This window comes from Pseudorca crassidens, chromosome 1 (genome assembly GCF_039906515.1).
Source record: "Pseudorca crassidens isolate mPseCra1 chromosome 1, mPseCra1.hap1, whole genome shotgun sequence".
NCBI classification, from domain to species: Eukaryota; Metazoa; Chordata; class Mammalia; order Artiodactyla; family Delphinidae; genus Pseudorca; species Pseudorca crassidens.
This window is the reverse complement of record NC_090296.1, coordinates 86445760-86467229: the sequence shown is the minus strand read 5'-3', so window position 1 is coordinate 86467229 and position 21470 is coordinate 86445760. Positions and strand designations below refer to the sequence as shown.

Genomic DNA, 21470 nt, shown 5'->3' with positions numbered 1-21470 from the left:
ATTGTAAAGCATCATGTAAATGAAAGTGGTTTTACAGGTACCTCAGCGACACACTGCGTTTGCTTATAATTATCGCATTTTTCTTCATTCTTGTATTGTACTCAACGTTACTTCTATGTTAATAGAACTTCTATTTCCTTTATGATGCTTTGTCCTGTTATGGCAAAAAGGAAATGTTGCTTACCTTTTTCATTGAGCTTTTTAGGAGGCATCGAGAAGCTTAGACATTGCCAGTTTACCTTGTGGGCTGATGAGCACCTGGAAGAAATGACATTGGTATCAGGCAGCACAGTGGCTGAGCAACCATGCTGTCTCACACTGACTCAGGTCCCCTGGGGTAGCCGACCAAGGGGCACTCCTGAGTCATCCTAGTATCTTAGAGCTGGTGAAAACAGCCTAAAACTCTGAAGTTTCTTCAACTAATTCTCTTTATTTGATCTTTCTTTTTTTGGTTCTGTTCTCCAAAGGATGCGTGCAATGTAATTTTTTTTTCCCTCTACCAATGCTGCTAAAAAACCCCCAGAAGAGGAGAGAAATCTAGAGCCTGTGCATTTCTTTTCCTCTATTGCATCTACTTATCACTGAAGTGAGGCAGTTTCTTTTGCCGTAAATAGTCTATCTTTGGATCAGCAAAGCCAGCATTGTCATTGTGCTCTGCTGGTTAAGTGCTTTATTGATCCATTAATTTACCATTTATTAACTGAGAAGGAATCAGGCTTCTCAGTCCTCAATATCACATTACAAATAGTTCTTGTTTTTCAAAGACTGGACTTTGCCTGCATTTTCTTTGAAAGGGCAAACTGGGATTTCATGTGGAGATAAATATGATAAAGCTATTGATTGCATTTGTGCTAAGGATAAGAGGAGGGGTGCTTCCCTAAGGCATTATGTCTATGTCAGATGAATGATTGCTATAAAGAATAAGGGTATTGCCCTACCCACTCAAGCCTGGGAAACCTGCTGAGCTCCCAGGTCAGGTCCCCTGCCCTCCAAAGAACCCTCCAGGCCACGTGGGTCCTGGGGGCATAGGAGAGAGGCCCTCCTAGGGGAGAACAGGAGAGGCAGGCGGGAGGGGCCCTCCAGGACCGGAGGAGCAGGAGTGGGAGAGGAGCAGAGGGCGTTTGCCTCACCCACTAGGGCCCACAAAGCCTGCTGGGCTCCCAGGCCGGGTCTCACACCCTCTGAGACCAGAGGCACGCCTGGACCCCTTCTGTTCCATTGAGCCTAAGCCCCACACCCCCCAGGGCTTTTTCCAGCCCTGTGGGTCCTAAGCATAGGCCCCACCCACTGCCCAAACTCCACCCCTCCCTAGGCCCTGCCCACCACAGCTAAGGCTTTTTCCACCTTTTTTTTTAAGTTATTGTGGTTCTGTTTTACCTTCCGGTTGTTGTTTCATCTATATTTTTATTTTTTTATAGTCTTTCTAACAAATCTGTTAGTTTCCTAGTCTAATTTTACTTTTGACTCTGTTTTTTTTTTTTTTTTTTTTTTTTTTTGCCACCCCGTGCGGCTTGTGGGATCTTGGTTCATGAGCTGGGGGCCATCAAGCCAAAGCTCCTGTGGTGGGAGCTCCGAGTCCAAACCACTGGACTAACAGAGAACCTCAAACCCCAAGGACTGTTCATCGGAGGTCTCCCGGTGGTCCTCATCTCGGCACCGAGACCCAGGTCTACCCAACAGCCTACAAACTCCACTGTTGGAAGCCTCAGGCCAAACAACCAGTAGGAGAGGAACACAATCCCAACCATCAAAAAAAAAAAAAAAGAGAGAGAGACAGCAAAAAAACATATCACAGTTGAAGGAGCAGGTAAAAACCTACAAGACCAAATAAATCAAGAGGAAATAGGCAATCTACCTGAAAAACAATTCGGAGTAATGATAGTAAAGATGATCCAGAATCTTGGAAATAGAATGGAGGCATGGACTGAGAAAATACAAGAAATGTTTAACAAAGATCTAGAAGAACTAAAGAACAAACAAACAGTGATGAACAGCACAATAACTTGAGATGAAAAATACACTAGAAGGAGTCAATAACAGAATAACTGTGGCAGAAGAAAGAATAAGTGAGCTGGAAGACAAAGTGGTGGAAATAACTGCTGAGGAACAGAATAAAGAAAAAAGAATGAAAAGAATTGAAGACAATCACAGAGACCTCTGGGAGAACACTAAACACACCAACAGTCAAATTCTGTTCACACCAGAAGAACAGAAAAAGAAAGGGTCTGAGAAAATGTTTGAAGAGATTATAGTGGAAAATTTCCCTAACATGGGAAAGGAAATAGTCACCCAAGTCCAGGAAACACAGAGAATAAACCCCAGGAGAAACACACCAAGATAGATATTAATCAAAATAACAAAAATTAAATTCAAAGAAAAAATATTAAAACCAGCAAAGGGAAAAATAAAAAGTAACATACAAAGGAATCCCCGTAAGATTATCAGCTGATTTTTCAGCAGAAACTCTGCAGGCCAGGAGGGAGTGGCAGGATATACTTAAAGTCATGAAAGAGAAAAACCTACAATCAAGATTACTCTAGGGGCTTCCGTAGTGGCGCAGTTGTTGAGAGTCCGCCTGCCGATGCAGGGGACACGGGTTCGTGCCCCGGTCCGGGAAGATCCCACATGCCATGGAGCGGCTGGGCCCATGAGCCATGGCCGCTGAGCCTGCGCGTCCGGAGCCTGTGCTCTGCAATGGGAGAGGCCACAACAGTGAGAGGCCCGCGTACCGCAAAAAAAAAAAGATTACTCTACCCAGCAAGGATCTCATTCAGATTCGACAGAGAAATCAAAAGCTTTTCAGACAAGCAAAAGCTAAGAGAATTCACCACCACCAAACAAGCTTTACAGCAAATGCTAAAGAAACTTCTCTAGGCAGGAAACACAAGGGAAGAAAAAGACCCACAAAAACACACCAAAACAATTAAGAAAATGGTAAAGGAGCATACATATTGATAATAACCTTGAATGTAAATGGATTAAATGCCCCAATCAAAACACACAGACTGGCTGAATGGATACAAAAACAAGACCCATATATATGCAGTCTACAGGAGACCCACTTCAAACCTAGGGACACGTACAGACTGAAAGTGAAGGGATGGAAAAAGATACTGCATGCAAATGGAAATCAAAAGAAAGCTGGAGTAGCAATACTCATATCAGATAAAATAGACTTTAAAATAAAGACTGTTATAAGAGATAAGGAAGGACACTACATAATGATCAAGGGATCAATCCAATAAGAAGATATAACAATTATAAATGTTTATGCACCCAACATAGGAGCACCTCAGTACATAAGGCAAATGCTAACAACCATGAAAGGGGAAATCGACAGTAGCACAATAATAGTAGGGGACTTTTAACACCCCACTTAAACCAATGGACAGATCATCCAAACAGAAAATAAATAAGGAAACAAAGCTTTAAATGACACAACAGACCAGATAGATTTAATTGATATTTATAGAACATTCTACCCGAAAGTGGCAGAATACAGTTTCTTCTCAAGTGCACACGGATCATTCTCCAGGATAGATCACATCTTGGGTCACAAATCAAGCCTTGGAACATTTAAGAAAACTGAAATTGTATCAAGCATCTTTTCTGACCACAACACTATGAGATTGGAAATCAATTACAGGAAAAAAACTGTAAAAGACATGAATACATGGAGGCTAAACAGTGCACTACTGAATAACCAAGAGATCACTGAAGAAATCAAAGAAGAAATAAAAAAATACATAGAAACAAATGACAATGAAAACACAACGACCCAAAACCTATGGGATGCAGCAAAAGCAGTTCTAAGAAGGAAGTTTATAGCAATTCAATCTCACCTCAACAAGAAAAATCTCAAATAAACAATCTAACCCTACACCTAAAGCAACTAGAGAAAGAAGAACAAAGAAAACCCAGAGTCAGTAGAAGGAAAGAAATCATAAAGATCAGAGCAGAAATAAATGAAATAGAAACAAAGAAAACAATAGTAAATATCAATAAAACTAAAAGCTGGTTCTTTGAGAAGATAAACAAAATTGATAAACCATTAGCCAGACTTATCAAGAAAAAGAGGGAGAGGACTCAAGTCAATAAAATTAGAAATGAAAAAGGAGAAGTTACAACAGACACTGCAGAAATACAAAATATCCTAGGAGACTACTACAAGCAACTCGATGCCAATAAAATGGACAACCTGGAAAAAATGGACAAATTTGGGAAAGGTACAATTTTCTAAGACTGAACCAGGAAGAATTAGAAAATATAAACAGACCTATCACAAGTAATGAAATTGAAACTGTAGTTAGAAATCTTCCAACAAACAAAAGTCCAGGACCAGATGGCTTCAGAGGCGAATTCTATCAAATATTTAGAGAAGAGCTAAAACCAATCCTTTTCAGACTCTTCCAAAAAATTGCAAAGGGAGGACCACTCCCAAATTCATTCTACGAGGGCACCATCACCCTGGTACCAAAATCAGAAAAAGATATCACAAAAAAAGAAAATTATAGACCAATATCACCAATGAACATAGATGCAAAAATCCTGAACAAAATACTAGCAAAAAACATAATAAAAGGATCATACACCATGACCAAGTGGGATTTATCCCAGGGATGGCACAGATTCTTCAATATACACAAATCGATTAATGTGATACACCATATTAACAGATTAAGGAGTAGAAACCATATGATCATCTCAAAGGTGCAGAAAAAGCTTTTGACAAAATTCAACGCTGATTTATGATAAAAACTCTCCAGAAAGTGGGCATAGAGGGAACCTACCTCAACATAATAAAGGCCATATATGACAAACCCACATCAAACATCATACTACATGGTGAAAAACTGAAAGTATTTCCACTAAGATCAGGAACAGGACAAGGATGTCCACTCTTGCCACTCTTACTTAACACAGTTTTGGAAGTCTTAGCCACGGCAATCAGAGAAGAAAAAGAAATAAAAGGAATACAAATTAGAAAAGAAGAAGTAAAACTGTCACTGTTTGCAGATGACATGATACTATACATAGAAAATCCTAAAGATGCCACCAGAAAACTACTAGAACTACTAAAACTAGTAGAACCAAATCAATGAATTGGTAAGGATACAAAATTAATACACGGAAATCTGTGGCATTTCTATACACTAATAATGAAAGATCAGAAAGAGAAATTAAGGAAACAATCCCATTTACCATTGCAACAAAAAGAATAAAATACCTAGGAATAAACCTACCTAAGGAGGTGAAGACTTGTACTCAGAAAACTATAAAACACTGATGAAAGAAATCAAAGATGACATAAACAGATGGAGAAACAGACCATGTTCTTGGATTGGAAGAATCAATACTGTGAAAATGACTATGCTACCCAAAGCAATCTACAGATTCAGTGCAACCTCTATCAAACTATGAATGGCATTCTTCACAGAACAAGAACAAAAAGTTTTACAATTCGTATGGAAACACAAAAGCCCCCAAATAGCCAAAGCAATTTTGAGAAAGAAAAACAGAGCTGGAGTAATCAGGCTCCCAAATTCAAACTATACTGCAAAGCTACAGTCATCAAGACAGTATGGTACTGGCACAAAAACAGAAATATAGATCAATGGTACAGGATAGAAAGCCCAGAGATAAACCCACACACCTATGGTCAACTAATCTATAACAAAGGAGCCACGAACATACAGTGGAGAAAAGACAGCCTCTTCAATAAGTGGTTCTGGGAAAACTGGACAGCTACCTGTAGAAAATGAACTTAGAACACTACCTAACACCATACACAAAAATAAACTCCAAATGGACTAAAGACCTAAATGTAAGACCAGACACTATAAAACTCTTAGAGGAAAACACAGGAAAAACACTCTTTGACATAAACCACAGCAAGATCTTTTTTGATCCACCTCTTAGAGTAATAAAACTAAAAACAAAAATAAACAGATGGACCTAATTAAATTTAAAAGCTTTTGCACAGCAAAGGGAACCATAAACAAGACGAAAAGACAACCCTCAGAATTGGAGAAAATATTTGCAAACAAATCAAGGGACAAAGAATTAATCTCCAAAATATACGAACAGCTCATAGAGCTCAATATCAAAAAAACAAACTATTAAAATATGGACGGCGTTGGCCAAAGTAGGTCACATGGCCAAGCCCAGTCAGTGTAGGAGAGCAGTATCAAAAAAAAAAAAAATGGGCGGAAGACCTAAATAGACATTTCACCAGAGAAGACATACAGATGGCCAAGAGGCACATGAAAAGATGCTCAACATCACTAATTATTAGAGAAATACAAATCAAAACTACAATAAGATATCACCTCACACCGGTCAGAATGGCCATTATCAAAAAATCTAGAAACGATAAATCCTGGAAAGAGTATGGTGAAAAGGGAACCCTCCTGCACTGTCGGTGGGAATGTAAATTGATACAACCACTATGGAAAACAGTATGGAGTTTCCTTAAAAAACTAAAAATAGAACTACCATATGACCCAGCAATCCCACTACTGGGCATATACCCTGAGAAAACCATAATTCAAAAAGACACATGCACCCCAATGTTCACTGCAGCACTATTTACAATAGCCAGGACATGGAAGCAACCTAAATGTCCCATTGACAAATGAATGGATAAAGAAGATGTGGCACATATATACAATGGAGTATTACTCAGCCATAAAAAGAAACAAAATTGAGCTATTTGTAGTGGTGTGGATGGACCTGTCATACAGAGTGAAGTGAGTCAGAAAAAGAAAAACAAATACCGTATGCTAACGCATATGCATGGAATCTAACAACAACAAAAAAAGGTACTAATGAACCCAGTGGCAGAGCAGGAATAAAGGTGTAGACATAGAGAATGGACTTGAGGACACAGAGGTGAGGGGGAAGCTGGGGTGAAGTGAGAGTAGCATTGACATATATACACTACCAAATGTAAAATAGATAGCTAGTGGGAAGCAGCCGCATAGCACAGGGAGATCAGCTTGGGGCTTTGCAATGACCTAGAGGGGTGGGATAGGGAGGGCGGGAGGGAGGCTCGAGGGAGGGGATATGGGGATATATGTATGCATGTAGCAGATTCGCTTTGTTGTACAACAAACTAACAGCATTGTGAAGCAATTGTACTCTAATAAAGATGTATTTAAAAAAAAAAGAATAAGGATGTTCCAGGTGGTGGGATTATTGCATCACACATTTTTGGGACTACACATGCTTATGTATACAATTAATTTATTTTAGATAACGCATTTTTGTTAATTTTTTTCTTGTTATTAAAATACATATCATAATACAAGTTTGGAAATTACAGAAAATAGAAAGTCTGAATAATTCAGAATCTCATTACCCAGACATAGTACCTGATTTTTATGTACGTTTTTGTGTCTTGAATGTTTTAGAAAAAGCATTTTATTATATATCCCATTAGAATTAAGATTAAGAAAAACTACCTCTTATTCGTAAGTGCAATCAGAAGGGAAATTGACACAAATAATCAACAACAGTAGCCACATAAAAAGTAGTATTGCATTGTTATCTGTCCAGATCTTCCTCAGGTCCTCCCTCCTCTTTTCTTCCCCCGCCCCCGCGACATCCCCCCCACCAGTCTCCTTCCCCCAACCTCCTCCCTTTCTCTACTTCCGTTCAAGGAAGATTCACCTTCCTGATGATGTTATGCTTCTAGTGTTTCTCACACTATTTCAGCAATTTCTCCTATTGCAGCAAAGTATGAGCATGTTCTCAAGAGGTCTGGGAACAGTCTTAAAGTGTCAGCCATAAGTCCCCAATTTCTTTGTATTCTCTTGATTTATCGTAAAGGTTCCTGTGAATTTTGCTTTCTAACTTCTTTGTGTTCATTGTATTATAAAATATTATATTAAATGTCTAACTCTGAGTAAAATTCTCCAGGAAGCTGTGCCACATTTATCAAATGACTTTAAACTCTCTCTGGCATATGGCTGCATCCCCTGAGGGTGCACATTACCCTAATTTGAGAAACCTGGGCTCTTTAGGTAAGTTTGTATTTTCTAAGAATACATTATTAAATAGAAGAATTAAAGGAGTCATATATATACTAGATTTCCAGTGATTCTCAGTGGAGAGATATGGATCATGTCTTCCTAGAGGGAAGTGTCAGAATCATCTGGAAGCTTTTTTCAGATTTTGCTCTGCTTCCTTTTCAGTTTGAGAATTACTGCACAGTGAGCTCCTGTTCTGATTGGAAAGTGAAAGTGTTTTAATCCTCAGTAGTATTGGGCTATAAAAAAGGATGAGGACCACAAGTTTTATTTATTTATTTACACATACATACATATATGTGTATATGTATATTTGATTTATAAGGTTAATGATTTATATTCTGAAATCAATTTGAATGAGTAACTGAATTGAGTTTTCCGGTCTTATTATTTATTTTAGCCAAATGTGATATGATGAATTCAGTTACCAAAAAAAAAAGGCCTTGAGTTGTCTTATTTCTGCTATCCCAGTCTGTTGAAGTTTAGGATTTAGAGCAACCGTGGTCCTGAATTAGAAAATTATTCTGCTACATTAGAAATGTTTTGCTCTTTAAGGTATCTGCAGAGCTCTAATCATCTGACCATTTGTTCCCAGTAGGGTGCCTTCAGTGCTTCAGTGCTTTAAGCTTTCCTTCTATTTCTTTTGTTATGTGCCCTCCATCCTTCTGCCTCCTGCTGCTGGTCTCAAGTTATCAGCATCATAGTAACAAACTGTTTCTTATTTTTGGACCAATGGCATATGCTACATTTTCTAAGACATACAATACCATGATAAATGTAAGAAAAGAATTCCATCATCTGACAATAAAAACTGTTTAGGACCATGCCTATTGCCACGCAGTACAGGCAGAGCATTTAGCAGTAGCTGTCTGAGTACTCACACAACAGAGCAGATGCTGCCTTGTGGATAGGGACTCCACCTTTCAGGAAAGAAACATGTCACTCTGTGGGAACCTATGAGAACCTCAATTTCCAGAGTTAGAAAGAGGTCCAAGGTCTGCTGTTTCAGTTCTCAGGTGCAGGGTTTCAATCCTCATGTGCAGGGTTTCAGTCCATCTTCCTTTCATCCTTTGTGTTTTCTAAAGCCCTCTACCTCTGACAATTTGGGAAGATCTAAGCTGTAACATCGATAACTTATGTCAACAAAAATAGGACCATAATAAAAATTCCAAGGTTTTATAACTATGCCTTTCCCAATTCCTGTTAGCTTTTTAGTTTCCTTTTCTACATCTATTATTTATTGGGGGGGGGGGACTTAAACAAAAGGTAGGTTCATGTGAATCTTTCAGCAAGTATTAGTACAAATAAACATTTATTCTCGAACTTTTTAGAGTACTATTTAAGGGTTCTGCACCCACAATTCCAATATTTTTTTCCCACACCACCAAGCAATTCTCTGACGCCAGCTGGATTCCTAAAATTTAACTCAATTCTGACACCATCTACCCAGAGATAAATAGCATCAGATTTCACAGGTTAAGGACTCATTCCCACAAGACTACCTTCCACTTTAGATACCAATTACAAGTCCTAGTTGTCATGTGTACTTCTGACTGACTGGCTATAAATTGGAGGTTGCCATGACCCCGTCCTTGGGTTTGATTAACTTGCTAGAGTGGCTCATAGGCCTTGGGAAGCCAGTTTTCCCCCTAGATTACCAGTTAATTACAAAGGATATAACTCAAGCAGCCAGATGGAAGAACTGCATGTAACAAGGTATGAGGAAAGGGTGTGGAGCTTCCATGCCCTCTCCAAGGGCACCACTCTCAGTACCTCCACATGTTCACCAACCTGGAAGGTCTCTGAAGCCCATCCTTTTGGGTTTTTATAGAGGCTTCATTATATAGGAATGATTGATTAAATCATTGACCGCTGGTAATTGATTCAACCTCCAACCTCTCTTCCCTCCCCTGGAGGCCAGGGGTGTGGGACTGAAAGTTCCAACCCTCTAATCACATGGTTGGTTCCTCTGGTGACCAGCCTCCATCCTTAGGTGCTTTCCAAAAGTCACCTTATTAACATAAACCCAGTTGTGGTAGAAAGGGGTTTGTTATGAATAACAAGACACCCATTTCACCTTTATGGCTCTGAAGTGATTTCAGGAACGGAGGAGTAGAGATCAAATACTATAACAAAAAATGCTCCCACTGCTCTTATCTCTCAGAAAATTTCAAGGGTTTTGGGAGCTGTGAGTCAGGAACTGTGGACAAAGACCAAATATATATGAGAAATGTATTTTTGATCCTCTAAATGACCAAATATTTATTTCATATAAATCACAATATGGCATTCTTAGACATAAGGCATTGGTTAGATACAGTGATGAGCAAGATCAGACACGTACCAGCCTCGTGGAGCTTACAGTCTGGGTGAAATCAAATAATCAAAAATAACTATAAGCTTATAATTGATAGCATTTGACCATCTCCTTGTTGAGGTGGTTTCTTCACTTGGTATCTAGAACACCACACACCTGTTTCCTACCTCACTGGCCACTCCTTGTTTTGTTTTGTTTTTCTGCTGAGTCCATCTCTTCTTTCCATCTAAATGTTGGAGTGCCCTAAGCCTTAGCCCTTGTTACCCACTCCCCTTAGATGATATCATCTAGTCATATGGCTTTAAATAATACCCGTTAATATCAATATGCTGATGACTCTCAAATTTGTATCTATATTCGCTATTCCTCCCTAAACACCGTAAAACTTTCAATATCCCAATCCTCACATTCACTGCTTTCCATCTCAGTAAATGGCACCACCATTTACCCAGTGGCTTGGGACAGAAATATAAATTACTCTTTTATTCTTTCTTTACTTTCACAGCTTTCATCTAATCTCTCAGTAAGTTCTGTTGGCTCCACAAATTATGTCCAAATCCTACCACTTCTTATCACCTCCACTGTTACCATGCTGGCTCAGTTGACAGTAGCCTGCTAAATGGTCATCTCTTCCTAGCACCCTCATCCCCCTCCTATTTATGGCATCTGTTCTCCACTTCTTAGCCAGAGTAATCTCTTTAAAGCTTAAAACAGACCTTTGTAAAAAATCCTCCAGTGAAGAAGTGCTGATTTCAGGTCTGGGGCAGGAAATGTACAAAATGAATCTCTGAGGATAGGATACTAACAGAGTAAGAGAAATGATGAGATATTAATCCAATTTTAATCATAAAATTGACAATGTTGCATACTGTCAAACATAAAGGAAGGTCTTTATGAGATTTTTCTCAATATTACATTAGACTTTTGGAATTTAAAGACAAAAATGGAATAATATATAATATAAATAAAATAATAGAGCAGATTTCTTTTTGATAATTCATGTGCACACACACACACAGTTTAAGAATTTTTCAAACCCACAAAAAAATTCTAAGGCAGCACAATGAACTTTTATATGCCTCTTAACCTAGATATACCACCTGTTAACCCGGTCACTTATTTAAGTTGAACCATATATGCCCCTTTTTGACACACACAAAAAAGTGATCACATGGTTGAAACTGAATGCACACATACACACACAATACACATTTCCTTTTGCCAAACCATCAGAAAGTAGGTTTTAAGTATGACACTTCATTATTTATCTTCCAAGAAAAAATACATTATCCTACATAACTAAAAACCAGTATCTCAACTGAGAAAAATCAATATTAATTGAATATCATCATCCATATATAATCCTTATTCAAATTCCCCTATTTGTATCATCAGGCTTTTAAAAAAAGTCATACTACTAAACTAATTTAAGAGTCTGAGGTGCTGTCTCTTATAGAATAAGTGATTATGTTTACTGTTGGCTTACTCTAGTTTTTTCCTTTCGTGGTTTAGCTTCTTGCATCCGTGTTTGACAACAGCATCAAGACCTTTGGAGTAATTGAGAGTGACCCTTTCGACTGGGAGAAGACTGGAACTGATGGCTCCCTCACCACCACCACTACTTCTACCACTCCTCAGCTGCACACCCGCTTGACCCCTGCGGCAATCGGGTATGTCCTAAACAGGTGGTTCATCAGTGTCTTTCCTAGATGTGTTGTATCAATATTAGCAGAAATGTCTTTTATGCCATCCAGGTTCCCTCAGATGACCAAATACTAAGACATAGGGATGGCTATGGGTTTCCTTGAATTAACATTGCTCTTATATATGCCTTTGTTTGGATTTACTTTTCTTAGAAAGTACTTAAAGATTATACCATGAAATGGCAGCTTAGAGCTTGTGTTACTCGTTAATGTCAGATGTACAGTAGATTTTCTCCAAAATGAGAAGGGGCATTTGTTGCATTTACTACTAAAGAATAGATGGGACCCCGGAACAAGAACAAGCCACAATTATTTCTGACTACACTGTGCTTAAGTTTAGTGGGAACAAAACGTGTAGCTACTCCTCTTATGAAAGTGATTAATTTTCAAGGTGTATTAGGAAGAGGTTAGTGTATTTCCATCTTCTTGGGGGGTTTTTTGTTTGTTTTTTGATTTTTTTTCCTGTATATACATTAAATACAGTTGCTTTTGTTTGTTGTTTTTCTATTTCGGGGGGGTTGTCTTTTTTTCTGACCCCCCCTTTTTTTACCTGCTCTAGTTGGTTTAAAAGAAAAAGTAAATAGGGAAAAATCATCATACAATGAGCTAATTGGAACACTTTATCACTAATCCATTGCTTTGTTTTTACATTGAGATGAGATCACTAGAGCTTATTGAATCAGAAAAGCTTACATGGACTCATATAACTGGAGATGATATCCCTGATTAGTTAGTCTAAGAATTCTTAAATGTGAGACCTTGACTAGCTATAGTAGAATCACCACAGATGTTTGTTTAAAATACCCATTTGTAGGACTCACCCCAGACCTACTGAATCAGAATGTCTAGGGGTATGGCACAGAAGTCCATATGCATCAGATGTTTCTCATGCTTATCTTAGTTTGGGACTCGCTGCACTATTCCAGCCACCCCATTTTACAAATGAGGAAATAATTCTAACTCTGAGTGAATCATCCAACTTTAGCTAAAGATTAGTGACAGAGCTGGAGCCTATGTAGAAATTTTGATTCTTGCTTAAATGCTTTTGTCCTCCTTCTCCTTTGATTGTTGTTAGAAATAAATCTCACATTTGCAAAAATCCAGGTGATAGCACTTCAGGGTAGCTGAAGTCAATGAATAGATTTTAAGTTCCCATATCCCAAAGTTTTTTCCTAAAATAAGATAGAATAATAAGAAAGGAAAAATAAAACTATATAAAAGCTATGTCCTCAGCATAATTTGAAGACAAAGGATGCCCAAATCAAACTAACTGTAAGTAAAAAGAGAAAAAAACAAAACCCCAAGGCCTTATGTAATATCTCTTATGCTCCTGCCTCACCCAGCCCTGCCACGAAGCTTACTGAAGGCAGATCAATAAAAACTGTGGGAAGAGGAAAGTTAGCCCTGGGACTTAAGGTTGATTTAAAACGAACATCAGAAAGACTAAATCCATCCGAAGAATGAAAATACTAAAAAGTATACAGGTAGATCAGATAATAAACTACAGGGAGATAAAAATATTCATGATTCAAAACATGTAGCTTCTGAGGAAGAAAAAAGACAAAAAGGGAGAAATACCCTTTGTCAGTTGAATGGTGAAGGAAAAAAGCACATATCTGTTTGGGTCCAATCAGGAGAGAGAAACTACATAGTAATTTGAACAGGGAAAGATGATACCTATAACACAAAATTGGAATAATGTGGGATTGAAAAAGTAGAGAGAACCGTAAAGAATACAAGAATAGCAAATATAAAGTGCAGCTCCTACCCCTAGGGCTGAATTAAGCATCCAAGGAAAAGCTCCCTCAGTCCCCACCCCAGGGCTGAGTACTGACCTTGTTGGTGAGTGTATGTCCTCACTCATTGGATGGCAGGGAAGTTGCTCTAATGCCATACTGGTAGAATTTGCTGAAATATCTGCCCTCTGGAACTTGATGGAAATCTGCCCTCCGGAGTGCCAGAGAAAACGATTTACTGGAAGTGTCTTACTAGAGACACTCTGCTACAAAACTTATGGGTAGTAGGCATTGCTCTGGGAAGATATTGGTTGCTGCTGTCTGTGTACTGCAGGAGACAGGCACGGGGAAAGCCACACATGCTGGAGAAGCTTGACAAGCTGCACAGTGGAACCCAAAGCAAAACCCTTTCCTCCCGCAGGGTCTCTCCAGTGCCCTCTACTGACAAAACTCCCATGCCAGCTGGCAAAGGAAAAGAGTTAAAGGGCACAGATCCACTTTCACAGAATAGGCAATAAGGATGAATTTGGAGCTGAAAGGCAATAAATGAATAATTACAGAGGGGAAAAAGGAGAAATAAAATTTAATTACCTATAAGAAAAGAGAACTATAAAATCAGAAGATGCACAATATCTCCTCTGACCAAATAAAAATCCACTAAAATGTTTGGACTTTGCTATACTGACAGAGGAGGGCACCAGTTAATCTGTGAATCCTGTAAAACATTCCAATGCCACAAAAATGAACAAGAAAAATATTTTAAATATCCATAAAGTGTTATTTCAAAAACTCAAGAAAATCTAATACATATTTACTAAGGAAGTTTCCTGTCAGGAATAAACAACTATGAAGAAGAAAATTATAAGACAGAACCCCAAATGGAACTGAATACGTTCATGCATTGAAGATATGGATAACCACCTTGGATCAGAAATTTGAAAACTAAGAAATAGAGTGAGTGTGGTGTGGGGAGGGAGAGAAGAAAGAAAAGGAAAAGATGGAGGAAACAATGAAATGATAGTTCGTTGAACTCAGGAAAGAAATGGAAGAAAAAGATATCTCACAATTGAATAAATCACAAGGTGCGCAAAGGACAGTAGACGCAAATGAAAGTTTAATAAAGGGCATTGAATAAGGTCAGTGGGAAAAAAGCCCCAAGAGAATGAAAATAAAGAAATCATGTAAAAGGGCTAGAGAGAAAGTAGTGCCAATGGAAGGCGGAGAAGGAATAGCATTCATTTTGTTAGAGTCCCTGAAGAAGAAAAACAAAACAATAACAATTAAAACTGAGAAACTCAATAGCAAAAGGTTAAATAAGGAAACGGGACTAAGAGCATTTAAAAAGGTAAATGTCCAAAGGTGACCATTAGAACAAAAAGGCAAACCTTCTAAAATATATATTCTTAAAAGTTTATAAATTAAAGTACAAAGAATACTCATCTTGTAGAGAAAGAAATATAGCAAATATGACAAAATACCCATAATTATAAAATACTATGACAGAGTTAATACCAAACATATCAGTCATAGCAATAAATATGAATGGGGACATCTATTAAAAGAAAAAGATTTTTAGTTTGGTTTATATAGCTGTATACATATGCTGTATACAAGAGATATACCTAAAAAAACATGTTTCAGAAAGGGATGGACAAAGATAAACCAGAAAAATGGAAACAGTCAGAAGAGAATAACAATTCTGATATCAGACAATGTAGAATTCAAGCCAAAATAAAGCTTTAAAAGTTATAGAGATGGAAGGGTACTTTTTAATGTTAAGTGTCACAGTTCACAAGTGGGACATAGTATTTATTAATATTTAGTCACCAGAATCACAACAGTCATCTTTAGGAAGCAACAACTATGAGAGATTAAAGGAGACAAAGAAACACACTAGTAATTGGAGATTTTAATATACAACTCAGTTCAAGACTGAATTCAAGTGAACAAAGAATAAGAAATAGAAGACAAACAACACAATCAATAAAGTAGATCTTAGGCATATTTTTCAATATCTATACCCTGATGATAGAGGTTACACCTTCTGCTCAAGTACCCCTGGGACATTCACAAAAATTGATCAGTTATCAGGTCACCAAGAAAACATATAAGTTGTTTCTTAAAGCAGAAATATTACACTGTCTGATCACACTGTAATAGAACTAGAAATTGCTAACAAAAACAAAAATGTCAAAGGCCCTTCCACCTGGAAACTTAAAAACCTCCAATTAAACTACTCTTGGGTGAAAGGGAAAATACAAAGTGAAGCTATAGGAAAAATAATGATAATTAAAACACTACACGTCAGAATCTGTGGTATAGGGACTTCCCTGGTGGCGCAGTGGTTAAGAATCCATCTGCCATTGCAGGGGATATGGGCTTGATCCCTGGTCCGGGTAGATCCCACATGTCACGGAGCAACCAAGCCCGTGCGCCGCAACTGTCGAGCCTGCACTCTAGAGCCCGCGAGCCACAACTACTGAGCCCATGTGCCACAACTACTGAAGCCCATGCACCTAGAGCCGGTGCTCAGCAACAAAAGAAGCCACCGCAGTGAGAAGCCCGTGCACTGCTACAAAGAGTAGCCCCCACTCGCCACAACTAGTAACCCCCATTGCACCACGCACAGCAATGAACACCCAACACAGCCAAAAATAAATAAATTAATTAATTATTTTAAAAAGTTCTTAAAAAAAAAAGAATCTGTGGTATACATTTAAAGCCAAGATAAGAGGAAAATCGATGGCATTGAATAAGGAGATATATAATGTCAAGATGTCTTATTACTGATTATATTAATGTTGGTAATCTGGTTAAGGTGGTGTTAGGTTTTCCACTTTATATAAAGTTACTATTTTTCCCTTTGTAAGTAATAATTATCTTGTGAGAAGATACTTTGAGACTATTCGAATGAACTTGTTTTTTCATACATTTGCCTACTAATTTTAGCATTCATCTTGCCTGCAAAGTATTAGGCCCACGAGCCTACCATTTACTATCTGAGCCTTTAGAAAAAGTTTGCTGACCTCTGAGTTATCTCTTTTTGCAGATGATATGGTAGAATACCTGGAAAGCCCTAGAGAATCAGTGTTAAAGAGAAAAAATGATAATTTATGTCCTACAACTCTTAGTTCTTAATAGAGGGAGAAAGTAAGTTCAGGAAAAGGTAAGAGGATGCTTTAGATCAGGAGTCAGCAAGCCTTACCGTTCACTAAGAGCCAGATAACTATTTGTGGGCTCTGCTGTCTGTCACCACTACTGCTGCCACTGTAGTGCTAAAGCAGACATAGGCAGTATGTAAATGAATGAGCATGCATGTGTGTCATACACAGTATTTACAAAAATAGGTAAACAGGCCAGATTTGGCTCACAGGCCCTAACTTGCCGACCCCTACCTTAGATTATGGGGACGGGCATATGAAAAGGGTGTCCAATCTTATTACTTCTCTTGACATCTGTCCAGTTCTTCCATATATCTTTTAATTTTTTCCCTTAGTCTGCTTCTGTAATTTATACCTTGCCTGCAAACACAGGCCATGTGCTAATAATACTCTCACATATATCTTTCTTATCATACTTATTCCTGAACATAATATAATTGTCTTGGGCAAGAATGCTTTCTTTCCATATCTCAAACTCCAGATTTGGATCAGAGTTACAGGAGAAGGAAGAAAATAATAATTAAGCAAGGAATAAAACTGGTGGAATAAATGCTGAGAGGAACCTGAGTCATGTGGGAGGTAGCCTGTGTGGAGAAGATGGAAATATTCCTTGAAGTGTGTGCTCTTACACTGAAGCACACGATATAAGGGGAAAACTAGGATAGAGTAAAAATAGAGGCAGTTTCATAGGTGGAGGTGTGGTTTGTTTCCTGAGAGGTGGAAGGAGGAAATGCCAAGAAATTGGGGTAGTTGGAAAGAAGCAGAATCGTAGCTAGGCTAGGGAAAAAAGGATTTGGAAGAACATTGAGTGATTAAAATGGGGGAAAAAATGTGGAGCTAGTAGGTTGAGCTTCCTGAATTCAAATATTCCTCCTTTGCCATTCCCTTTTCTCAGGAATAGAGGGAATTCTTTCAGTAAACATTTGGATTACCACATAGCACATGTAGGTTAGTGTCCATTATAATTCCTTATGTCAATAAACAAATTATATTGAACTTATATCTGAAAAATATATCTATTAAGTAGTCTATTTCTGAACTTTAATTACTTTTATAATAAATCCTTTCATTTGAACTATTTTGGGTCAAACTACCTTTCCACTGTATCCCAGTGTCAGAACTACAGGGAGTACTTTACAAGGCTGTACGGTTTTTCCCTGGGAGCCATTATCAGTGCTTTTCCAGTTTAACATTGAGAGTGGTGGTAGTGAAGGTCATCACATCAGGTGGAACAAGTCCCTGAAAAATCATGTTCTTTTTTTTTTTAAATTTAATTTAATTTAATTTTTTTATGCAGCAGGTTCTAAATCATGACATATTTATGACACCTGGGCCAGGGTGTAACCATTGCCCTTAGAGTGGTACACTGAGAAGTTGTCTATTTTCCCACTCATAATAATTGTATGTGTCAGTATAATCTACCGAAGGCGTTTTTTTCTGCTTTTAGACAGTGCAGATAACACTAAGAAAAGGTTTCACTGTGTGCTGAATGTTGTGTTCAGTCAGCAATATTTTTTTTAAAAATACCAACAACTAGTATGTAGAGTAGAACATACTAGTTACAGAACATTAGAGCCAGCAGGGGCCTGATCACTTAGTGAGCGATAGCTGAGAACTAGAAAAGCCCCTCATGGGCCAGAAGTCTAAGGGAGAGGTGACCAACTATGTAAATAGGACATGAAATTGCTTTGAAAGAACATATAGACAAGTGCCAATTAATATTTTCTATTTGTTGATAATCAGTTCATACAGGACCATATGAACTGTATAACTGCAGAATTTCTAGTTTCCCCTAGAGGGCAAGAATTTCCTTTCTTCTTTTTATGTCCCTAGGGCCTTACATGTAGTAGGTACTTAGTAAAAAGTCTGTAAATGAAAAAGCAAATGCATATTGCACACTAGTTAAAAAATAAAACAAAACTGATTGATCTGATACCTGCTTATATCATTATGACACTTAACATTTTTCTGTTTATAGTTTTTGTTATTCTCTAAGAAAAATGGGTAAAGAATAGAAAATATTAAAATTCACAAAGAATCCTTGCAAAATAAATGAAAGGTTTCTAACTTTTAAAGTGATTGTTAAATTAGGGAGTTATATCAGAATTTGTATTTTTAAATCAGCTTGAAAATTCTGTTGATCAAAATGCAGTTTTAAAACTAGATAGCTAGTGGGAAGCAGCCACATAGCACAGAGAGATCAGCTCGGTGCTTTGTGACCACCTAGAGAGGTGGGATAGGGAGGGTGGGAGGGAGACGCAAGAGAGAGGAGATATGGGGATATATGTATATGTATAACTGATTCACCTTGTTATAAAGCAGAAACTAACACACCATTGTAAAGCAATTATACTCCAATAAAGATGTTAAAAAAATAAAATAAAAAACAAAACAAAAATGCAGTTTTAGGGACTTCCCTGGTGGTCTAGTGGTTAAGACCGTGCTCCCAGTGCAGGGGGCACGGGTTCAGTCCCAGGTTGGGGAACTAAGATCCCGCATGCCACACAGTGCGGCCCCCAAAAAATGCATTTTTAGTTTGTAGAATTGGCATGCCCTAAGTTTCTGAGGTTTTTTGTTTTGTTTTACTTTCTTAATTATGTATAGACTTCATCATTTAAATCCAGAAACAAAATGTAGGATAGTCCCACAGTAATTTGTTTTTTTGTTGTTTTTTTGTTTTTGCGATACGCGGGCCTCCCGCTGTTGTGGCCTCTCCCCGTTGCGGAGCACAAGCTCCGGACGCACAGGCTCAGCGGCCATGGCTCATGGGCCGAGCCGCTCCGCAGCATGTGGGATCTTCCTGGACCGGGGCACGAACCCGTGTCCCCTGCATTAGCAGGTGGACTCTCAACCACTGCGCCACCAGGGAAGCCTCCATAGTAATTTTTGATTCTGGTGTTTTTAAGTTCTGCCTTATTTTCATTCCTCATTTTCAGAATTGCCAATGCCACTCCCATCCCAGGAGACTTGCTTCGAGAAAATACAGATGAGGTGTTTCAAGATGAACAGCTTAGTGATGGAGAGAATGGCATCCCTGTTGGTGTGTCACCAGATAAATTGCCTGGATCTCTGGGACACCCTCGTCCCCAGGAGAAGGATGTCTGGGAAGAGATGGATACCAACAGGAATAAGATAAAGCTTGGGATTTGTAAGGTGTGTATTTCTTGCATAGGAAGTGATATCTCTCAATGTCTTATTATTTTTCTCCTACTGGTGTAGCAAAGTATCATGATTCTCAATTTTGAATGAGAAGTAGAACATTGTATTGCTAGTTATTTATATATTTGTAATTGCAATATTTTTGTCTAATTTTGCTCGTAATGCTCAGGTATGGACACCAGAAATTAATCTTCATCTTGTATTTTGTGGAAAAGATGAAGGTAGTTTTAAAAAAATAATCAGACACGGAGTCTAAAAGAAGAGACATCTATAGAACAGAAGTTAATGGTCCTTCCAAGTAGAAGGACCTTCCTTCCATAGTGTAGACCAATGGAGCTGAGTGTTCATTCTGAAAACTATCTCAAATGGAGGCAGGGAAACGAGGGTTAGAAGTGGAAAGCATAAAACTTGTCATGAGCTGACAAAGTGGATGTTGAATAACGTGATTTTTTCTTCATTAGGATTGTAAACAGGTCCACTTGTAAGTATGGGGAGAAATACAGACTTCTGAATTAAATGATTTCATTAGTCTTTGGGTAGATTATCCCCAAATTCTCTTTGATCTTACTGTTTCCTGTCATTTCCATTTTCATGGAAGATGATGATTAATGGGATGGAGGGGCAATGAATTACAAATCAGTTAGTTTTTGGTACTTCCTGTATTTTTATAATTATTTAGTTGGGAAGGAGGTTAAATTTATAGGTGTAAAATGAGACTCCCGGCTCAAATGTGTTAACATGATTGATAGAAACTTGGCTAGTCCTGCTTTGTGAATGGGAAATGTATCTTGAAAAGAATCTTCTGTGACAACGTCTGAGGAGCTTGGCCTATCTTTGGACAATATATACTATATTTTTAAACTATATAATTTTTAAAAATTAACAGTATATACTTTCAGTAATGGGAGTCATTTGCAGGAACATTCTCTGCATAGATGTGATATGCTGCCCTGTGGTCTGGTTGTTGGTTAGCACTATCTGGACTAGTAGTAATCAGGAATAAGTAGTGAAAAGTAGTCAGGAAGTCAGTGTCAGATTTTTGTAATGTCACCTCTGGCTGCCTTTATAGTAAACACCAGGAGCAAACTGTTCTTAGTAAAAATTCTCTAGTGACATTCTCAGTTGTCAGCCCATATGGGTGTTTGTGTATGTGACAGAGTGAAGTGGCACTTGACATAGGTCTTAATTACTTTAGCTTTCTTTCACGTTATCACTATTTAATCTACATTTAATTCTTTTCTATTTTTTAATTTCTTCCTTTTAAAAAATTATGTAAATTAGATTATTAGTGGTATTCTTTTATACAAGTAATGTTTATATGGAATTTTCATAGATGTTTACCATTTCCTTGCAATTTTGGAAGT

The 21470-nt window shown here is 38.0% G+C and overlaps 1 protein-coding gene across 6 annotated transcripts in view; it reads left to right on the top strand.

Moving 5' to 3' along the window:
• TTBK2 (tau tubulin kinase 2) overlaps positions 1–21470 on the top strand; it is a 144983-nt gene that overhangs the window by 99399 nt on the left and 24114 nt on the right. For all 6 annotated transcript variants that reach the window (XM_067744706.1, XM_067744735.1, XM_067744717.1 and 3 more), the window contains 2 exons: positions 11860–12017; positions 19884–20100. In XM_067744706.1, the coding sequence (XP_067600807.1) occupies positions 11860–12017; positions 19884–20100 (375 nt within the window). The remainder of the gene's footprint in view (positions 1–11859; positions 12018–19883; positions 20101–21470) is intronic.